General features: G+C 48.6%; 1 protein-coding gene across 1 annotated transcript; it reads left to right on the forward strand.

Moving 5' to 3' along the window:
* The first annotated feature begins 4,450 nt into the window (after positions 1 to 4,450).
* LOC123058647 (protein SOSEKI 1) lies at positions 4,451 to 6,890 on the forward strand. Its single transcript, XM_044481351.1, has 5 exons — positions 4,451 to 4,884; positions 4,986 to 5,055; positions 5,198 to 5,830; positions 5,904 to 6,020; positions 6,589 to 6,890. The coding sequence occupies exons 1-5, from the start codon at positions 4,731 to 4,733 to the stop codon at positions 6,773 to 6,775; spliced, it is 1,161 nt and encodes a 386-aa protein (XP_044337286.1). The 5' UTR covers positions 4,451 to 4,730; the 3' UTR covers positions 6,776 to 6,890.
* The last annotated feature ends 2,088 nt before the right edge of the window (positions 6,891 to 8,978 follow it).

Below are 8,978 nucleotides of genomic sequence, written 5' to 3' on the forward strand. Positions count from 1 at the left end.
CCGACCACGGCAGAAGATAGAAAGAGAATGAAAGTCATTCCCTATGCCTCAACCACAGGTTCTATAAAGTATGCCATGATGTGTACCAGATCTATTGTATACCCTACACCCTGTTAAGCAAGGGAGTACAATAATGATCTAAGAGTAGATCACTGGACATTGGTCAAAATTATCCTTAGTGGAATAAGGAAATATTTCTCGATTATGGAGGTGACAAAAGGTTCGTCGTAAAAAGTTACGTCGATGCAAGTTTTGACACAGATCTGGATGACTCTAAGTCTCGATCTAGATACATATTGAAAGTGGGAGCAATTAACTAGAGTAGCTCCGTGCAGAGCATTGTAGACATAGAATTCGCGAAATACTTACGGATCTGTATGTGATAGGCCCGTTGATTAAAATTATCTCACAAGCAAAACATGATCACACCTTAGTACTCTTTGGGTGTTAATCACATAAATAATGTGAACTAGATTATTGACTCTAGTAAACCCTTTGGGTATAGGTCACATGACGATGTGAACTATGGGTGTTAATCACATGGTGATGTGAACTCTTAGTGTTGAATCACATAGCAATGTGAACTAGATTATTGACTCTAGTGCAAGTGGGAGACTGAAGGAAATATGCCCTAGAGGCAATAATAAAGTTATTATTTATTTCCTTATATCATGATAAATGTTTATTATTCATGCTAGAATTGTATTAACCAGAAACATAATACATGTGTGAATACATAGACAAACAGAGTTTCACTAGTATGCCTCTACTTGACTAGCTCGTTAATCAAAGATGGTTATGTTTCCTAACCATGGACAAAGAGTTGTTATTTGATTAACGGGATCACATCATTAGGTGAATTATCCGATTGACATGACCCATTCCATTAGCTTAGCACCCGATCGTTTAGTATGTTGCTATTGCTTTCTTCATGACTTATACATGTTCCTATGACTATGAGATTATGCAACTCCCGTCTGCCGGAGGAACACTTTGTGTGCTACCAAACGTCACAACATAACTGAGTGATTATAAAGGTGCTCTACAGGTGTCTCCAAAGGTACATGTTGAGTTGGCGTATTTCGAGATTAGGATTTGTCACTCCGATTGTCAGAGAGGTATCTTTGGGCCCTCTCGGTAATGCACATCACATAAAGCCTTGCAAGCATTGCAACTAATGAGTTAGTTGTGAGATGATGTATTACGGAACGAGTAAAGAGACTTGCCGGTAACGAGATTGAACTAGGTATTGAGGTACCGACGATCGAATCTCGGGCAAGTAACATACCGATGACAAAGGGAACAACGTATGTTGTTATGCGGTCTGACCGACAAAGATCTTCGTAGAATATGTAGGAGGCAATATGAGCATCCAGGTTCCGCTATTGGTTATTGACCGGAGACGTGTCTCGGTCATGTCTACATTGTTCTTGGACCCGTAGGGTCCGCACGCTTAAGGTTTCGATGACAGTTATATTATGAGTTTATGAGTTTTGATGTACCGAAGTTAGTTCGGAGTCCCGGATGTGATCACAGACATGACGAGGAGTCTCGAAATGGTCGAGACATAAATATTGATATATTGGACGGCTATATTCGGACACCGGAAGTGTTCCGGGTGATTTCGGAGAAAACCGGAGAAACGGAGGGTTACCGGAACCCCCCGGGAGAAGTAATGGGCCATATGGGCCTTAGTGGAGAGAGAGGGGCTGCCAGAGGTGGGCCGCGCGCCTCCTCCCCCCCTAGTCCGAATTGGACTAGGAGAGGGGGGCGGCGCCCCCCTTTCCCTCTCCCTCCCCACTTCTTTCCCCTCCTAGTAGGAGTCCTACTCCTACTAGGAGGAGGACTCCTCCTGGCGCGCCTATAGGGGCCGGCCAGCCTCCTCCCCTTGCTCCTTTATATACGGGGGCAGAGGGGCACCCCTAGACACACAAGTTGATCTTCGTGATCGTTCCTTAGCCGTGTGCGGCGCCCCCTCCACCATATTCCACCTCGGTCATATTATAGCGGTGCTTAGGCGAAGCCCTGCGACGGTAGAACATCAAGATCGTCACCACGCCGTCGTGCTGACGGAACTCCTCCCCGACGCTTTGCTGGATCGGAGCCCAGGGATCGTCATCGAGCTGAACGTGTGCTAGAACTCGGAGGTGCCGTAGTTTCGGTGCTTGATCGGTCGGGCCGTGGAGACGTACGACTACATCAACCAAACGCTTCCGTTGTCGATCTACAAGGGTACGTAGATCACACTCTCCCCTCTTGTTGCTATGCATCACCATGATCTTGCGTGTGCGTAGGAAAATTTTGAAATTACTACGTTCGCCAACATGGAGGATGTCGGTGAGGCCCACGTTTCATTTGTCCTTGCTGAACTTACCACGGTCATCATCACTCGTTAGGTCACTACTGCAGTGCTATTGCTGGTTGGAACTTACCAAGTTGGACTACCCTGGAAGTCAAGGAACAGAGAGGAACACCTTGAAGAAGGAAGATGTATGAGCGTTTGCGTTTGTGCTGTGTTTAAAACAAACTCGCAATGAAATTCTATTTGTGGATTGTCGGCACGTTGATCTTTTCCTTGATTGAAAAGAAAGAAGAAGAAAAAAACAGCTCGGTTAATTCTTTTTAATAAATTTACGCGCGGCACATGTGACAAGCAAACCTCAAACCAAGCAACAAAAAACAAGAAAAAACTCAAACCGTTGCAACGACAAGATGGGGTATTAAACTCCAACTTTATCGGTGAAGAAAATATTATAGGGTGTGTCTAGGGCACATCTAGATGTGCTTTAGTTATTGCACATCTAAGTGAGTGAATCAAGCATAAAAAGAAAAAAAAAGAAATATCCAAACGAATCTCGACGTAAGATCAATGACATAGGACTTAGATGTGCAATACTTATGGCACATCTAGATGTGCTTTAGCAAAACTGAATATTATAAGGGCAGTGATCTGCGCCGGCGCACCGGCCCAACGTTTCGGCCGGTCGCGCGCGGGCCGTCAGATCAAATCGCGAAGACTGTCAGATCTAGGTAAAAAAACGATTCGCTCAGCTCCCTTCTTCCTCTCGCAGAAACGTTGTCTCCTCCCCCCAATGCCGCCGGGACCACGCCATACCGCGCAAGAAAACGGCCGAGCTTGAAGCACCACTGCGGCGTTTCCTCGTTGCCGGTGGGCGCCCTCGCCGGCCTTCTGCGTTTGCCCAAGAACAGCGGTCGCCATGGATGCAGCTCCGCCGCCCGCGCTCGTCGGAGATCCGCGCTCGCCATGGATGTAGCTCCTCTGGCCGCGCTCGCCATGGATGCAGCTCCGCTGGCCGCGCTCGCCATGGATGCAGCTTCGCCATCCGCGCTCGCCATGGATGGATCCCGCCTGCGCACGCCATGGATGCAGCTCCGCCTCGCTGACGATTGACTGGTTCCAGCAAATATAATTGGCCGTTGTAGCATTTTTCGTTGTTGGTCGTAGCAAAATGGAGACATGGTTGCAACAAAAAAGAATGGGTTGTAGCGAACATTTGCATTCTAAAAAAATAAACGGATGTAATAAAGCCCGTTGCCGGACGTAGCAAATACCTATGACAGTTGTAACAAAAAGCCGTCGTCGTCGTCGCGGGTCGCAGCTCGGCCATGATGGATGTAGCAAAACATTATGCCGGTTGTAGCAAAAAACGATGCTAGTTGTAGCAAAATCCTGCTACGGTTGCAGCAAAACATCGTTGTCGTCGTCGCGAGGTCCGAGCTCCGCCTGATGGATGTAGCAAAAAACTTCGCCGGTAGTAGCAAAATTCAACTATGGTTGCAGCTTCCCCTTATTGTGCAGTGCCATTGAAGCTTTCTATGTCTATGGTTGAAGCTTTTTTGAATGGCCGTTGAAGCTTTTTTAGGTGACGGTTGCAACACTTCTATACGCGGTGGATCCGGGCATGGCGGGCAGGCAGTTATGGTGGGCGGCGAGGGAGCGCCCTGGCCGCCGACGATGGAGCTTGTGGTGGCCCAGTCACTGCCCGGGAGGAGGAGGAGGGGAGGGGATGCGCGCCCTTGAAGGCTGTAGGTTGAGGATGGATCTGGCCATCGCAGCAGGCAGCCATGACGGCCGGCGAGGGAGCGCCTGGCCGCCGGCGATGAAGTTCGTGAAGGCCCAGTCGCAGCTCGGGGGAGGGGAGGTGCACGCACGTAGGCTGAAGGTAGGGGATGAAGGCGCGTAAGGAAGAAGGCGGGGATGCGCGGGCGCGTTTGCCAGCGTGGCGTGTGAACCGGCGGAACGGTTCGGCCGGTGCGCGGTTTCTAAACACTTCCCATATTATAAGTAAGGAATGTGGCACGGCCTTGAATGGCGATTATTCCTCCCCATAACGACCTACGAGGTGGGCCATCACATCCATCACCAGACCTCTCTCTCCATCTCCATATAAATACTAGTTTCCCCCATAGTAATCCTCGGCCGCGAGAGATTCCCGAACCTAAACTATCCACCTCAGGAGGAATCCGGCCCCCCGACTCGGTCAGTGAGGCGTCGTCCAACGCGACGCTAGCATCTCGAGCCACGCGAGCGTCCCTTGATCCTCGAACTGACCGTCGCACGCCGGCGGCCGTCCTCCCTCCCACTGCCGGCCTGCACATAACAACTGTCAGCCAAAGATCCACGCCTGGCGGCGTGCGTCTTAAATAGATCGCAGCTGTAGCTTTGGTGCCACCGCGCTCTCCTTGTTCCTTTCGCGTTGTCGTCGTCGATGGAGAAGGCCATGGACTCCTACAACAAGGGGGGTGGCGCCGGCGAGGTCAGGAGGATCAACGTGGTGTACTTCCTCAGCCGCGGCGGCAGGACCGACCACCCCCACCTCTTCCGCGTCAACCACCTCCACCGCTCCGGCGTGCGCCTCCGGGGTACGTACCCACTGCCTCTTCTTCTTCCTCTTCTTCTTCGTCGATCCCTTTTGCATGCGGCTAACGGCAATGGCGGCGTGTCGCCGTCGATTATAATTCAGATGTGAAGCGGTGGCTCTCGGAGGTCCGCGGCAAGGACATGCCGGAGAACTTCTCCTGGGCTTACAAAAGGTAAGCGATTCATTTTTGGGGTGCAATCATTCTGGCTTTTTATTTCGGCAATGTTTTATATCCCATTGATCTGATTAGCTGTTTCCTTGTGCTCCTTCCGTTAATGGATTCTCGCCATTAATAATCGCCTGTTGAAGTGCAGAAAGTACAAGGCCGGGTACGTATGGCAGGACCTAATGGACGATGACCTCATCACGCCCATCTCCGACAACGAGTACGTGCTCAAGGGCTGCGACGTGCGTGGAACCCCTCCTCCTCCTCCTTGCGCCGACGTGCCAAAGCCTTCTTCCTTGGCAGACGAGAAGAAGCTGCACCGGACGGAAGAAAAGGGCCGGAAGCAGGCCGAGGAGGAGCTCCAGGCGGCGCCAGACTCCGACGAGAGCTCCCCGAAGCCGCCGCCGCCGATCGACCAGGGCTCGCCGAGCAGCGAGGGCGAGGCGGCGCATTTCAGGATCGTCCTGCCGCTGGACCTTGAGGAGCGAAAGCGGCGGCAGCAGGAGGCCGCGAGACGTGCGGTCACGACAGAGCGGCAGGCGTTGGTGGTGCGGGCGGCGGCGCCGGGCGTCAGGAAGCAGCAGCCGGCCGTGGGGAGGGCGCGGAGGATGCGCGTGGCGCGGGTGCTCCACAGCATCCTCACGTGCGGCGCGGCCGACTCCGTGGACGCCGCCGCGCTCCAGCCCGTCGCGCTGCCTCGGGCGAGAGGTGGCTCCGACGACGACGAGGACCGCCGGGACACGACGCCCGTGTGCCCCGGCATGGACGGCTGCGGCATCCAGTGAGTGCCGTTTCTGGATTCGATTTTGTGAAATTCGATGTAGAGTTTTGTTACTGATTCTGGGCGTTGGCAGCATGAACAGGAAGGTGAGGCTGCGGCGAGGCGGGAAAGACAAGGCGAAGCCGGATGGAGGGAAGCGTCCCGGCGCCGTCGCGGCCGCGCACAAGCCGGCGAGCCTGCCGCTCTGCTCGTAAGCGCCACTCCTTCCTCCTCCTCCGTTGGTCGGTAGGGTAGACTCGCTCGATGATCGGTTCTCTAGACGGACCGGGTCTCGTGCACGTCGGTTAAGTTCGGTGCGGTCGTTCTGTCTGGGATTGGGCGGGTATACGCCTTGCGAACGTGTGCAGTGTCCTCGTGCGACGCCCATGGGGCACTAGGAAAAAAATGAGTGGACTCGGTTTTAAGGTTAGCCCGTCGGATTTCGTGTGGGCCCTGTCGTCCTTCTTGTGCCAGCCTCAAAAGCTCGCCTATCTAGGCCTAAACGGAACACCTTTCTGGTTTGGGTAGGCTGGCCACACACCAGCCCGGGAGAGAGTCCAAACTAACTTCGAAAGGCGTGGTCCAGGCGAACGAAACGTTGAGCCCGAATCTGTACAGCCCGCAGGGCCACTTGATGTATTGCTGTCACGATCGTTAGCTTCCAAGAAATTAGTATCTTTTTCAGTTCAAAAGATTTATTTTGCGAGTAAATTAATTTTTGAACGCTGATGGTAATACTGGGGGTACTGACCACGAGCATCGATCTTAACCACTTTCAGGCAGTGCGGGAAGGAGTTCAAGCCGCAGGATCTGCACTCGCACATGCAGTCATGCAGGGGCTTCAGGGCGCGGATGAGGAGCAGCAACGGCACCCGTGGCGTGGACAGGAACCACACGAGGAGCGCCAGGGCCGACGACTCCTCCCCGGAGAGGACGTCCACCGGGCTCCTCCTCACTCAGTCGTGATGTGATCAGTGTTGCGAAATGTAAATGTGAACACGTAGGTGCGTGCGGACGAATTTTGGAATTATTTAGGGTGGCGTTTATACAACAGTTTGGAGCCGAGTGCATCTTTCTTTGCTTCTATGTTTGCCAGTGCAATGTTGATGGCAAGCTCGTGCTCTAGTCCACAAGCACAAACTAAGCTCATGCCTCTCTCCTACAACCATTTAACACAGTGGTGGAGCTTGTCCAAATTCTTGGAGGGGCAAATAGCCTAGGGGGGCGGCGATAGCAAGATCTGGGCTTATTTTCACTAGTTATATAGGCTATATATTAAGGATACTCAAAGAAAATCTCCTAGGCTGGAGGGTGACAACCCAGGTTGACCTTTACTGCTCCGCCACTGATCTAACAATGGAAAGACTATATCTTGCTCAACACAAGTGTCTCTCCCGTCTTGCTGAAGGATGCCCCCCCCCCCCCCCCCCCCCAACATGTAGCTGTGTTTTTAGTTTTTTTTTCTCTTTTTCTTTTTGTTTTTTCACTGGTTCTCTTCAGTTTTAATGTTTTCCTTGTTTTTTCATTGGTTTTCTTAGTTTCTTTCTTGGTTTCCATTTTTTCAGAGGTTTTCTTTCTTTCTTTCTTTCTTGGTTTTCGTTTTGTGTTTTTCTCTGTTTTTTCGGGTTTGTTCGCTTTCTTTGTTTCTTCGTTGGGTTTCAGTGGTTTTTTTTTAACACATGTCTACTTTTCATTAGTACACAATATACAATTTCAGTGTGCACGTGAAACATTGTTTTGATACATGTTGAACATTCCTCAAATACATGAGGTACATTTTTCTTTTAATACATGTTTTGAACACTTTTTAGAATACATGATAAAAAAGTTCAAATACATAAGTCCCCTTTTTCGTATAGATCATGTACATTTTTAGTACATGTTTAACATTTTTAAAATATATGTTTTGATGCCTATTTTCCTTTTATACACATCGTACATTTTTGGTATACATGTAAAACAATTTTTAACACACGTTCAATATTTTTTAAATACATGATTAATATTTTTTTCAAATATTTTTTATGCCAGTTTTTTCATACACGTTGTACATTTTTCTTATACACCGGGAACATCTTTTATATATAGTGTTAACATTTTCAAATGTATGATTCACATTTTTTAGTATATACTTCTGATGCCTACCTGTTTCCATACACCTTGTACATTATTTATACACCAGAAACATTTTTCTATACACGTTTAACATTTTGTGAATACATGATTAATATTTTTTTCATATGTATGTTTCGATGTCTACTTTTTTTCATACACATACATTTTTCATATACACTAGAAACATTTTCTATACACATTTAACATTTTTAAATGCATGATTAACATTTTTTCCATCACCTTTTTTGAACATTGTTGTTTGAATATGCGTTGATTTTTTTAAAAATACATCTTGAAACATTGTTTCAAATGCTATCAACATTTTTTAAAAGTTGCATCAACATTTTCAACACTACACAAACATTTCTTTTCAAACTTGAGTTTTTTTTAATATGTCATGGGTAATTTCACCTCTTCCTTGAGTGTTGGATGGACATGCTAGGTGATGGGACAACTCCTTGACATCAATATTTATGGTCTCACCCTCTCGGTTGCTACAATGGTAACTTAGCGAAGCTCGTCTCTGTCTACTTTGAAGTTTGCTCCTTGTTGTCTTCTAGTAAGATGTGTTGCCTCAACGGACCCCTCTCTGAAGCTAGTGGTGCCATGTACGTGCTTATGACATCACCTTTGCTACAACAACGACCTCCTTGATTCATCTGATGTACAACATGGTGATCTTTGCATGGTGTTGAATTTCGTACTTGCATTTTTTTCGATGATCTTACTTCAGCAAGATGTATTGCCCCAGGGGTTGTTAAGGTATTTGATCTAGTTTCTCTCATAAGCCGAATCATGGTTTTTGACCCAATTTCTCACATAAACTGGCTCAATTTCTTTTGAATTGAGATCAATATACAGGTGGGACTCCCCCTCGATTCAGAAAACAACCACTAACTAAAAAGGTGGTACACATACTGAAGGGTCAAAAAGGAAAATTACTAACCATACCTGGGCATTTGGCACTTATCAACATTGTGTAAACTTTAGTTGCAAACAAGCTTTGCCGCCAACTCCTGGATTATTAAGAAAATCGATATGCCGGGGCAAAACC

This window comes from Triticum aestivum, chromosome 3A, assembly GCF_018294505.1.
Source record: "Triticum aestivum cultivar Chinese Spring chromosome 3A, IWGSC CS RefSeq v2.1, whole genome shotgun sequence".
Lineage (NCBI taxonomy): Eukaryota > Viridiplantae > Streptophyta > Magnoliopsida > Poales > Poaceae > Triticum > Triticum aestivum.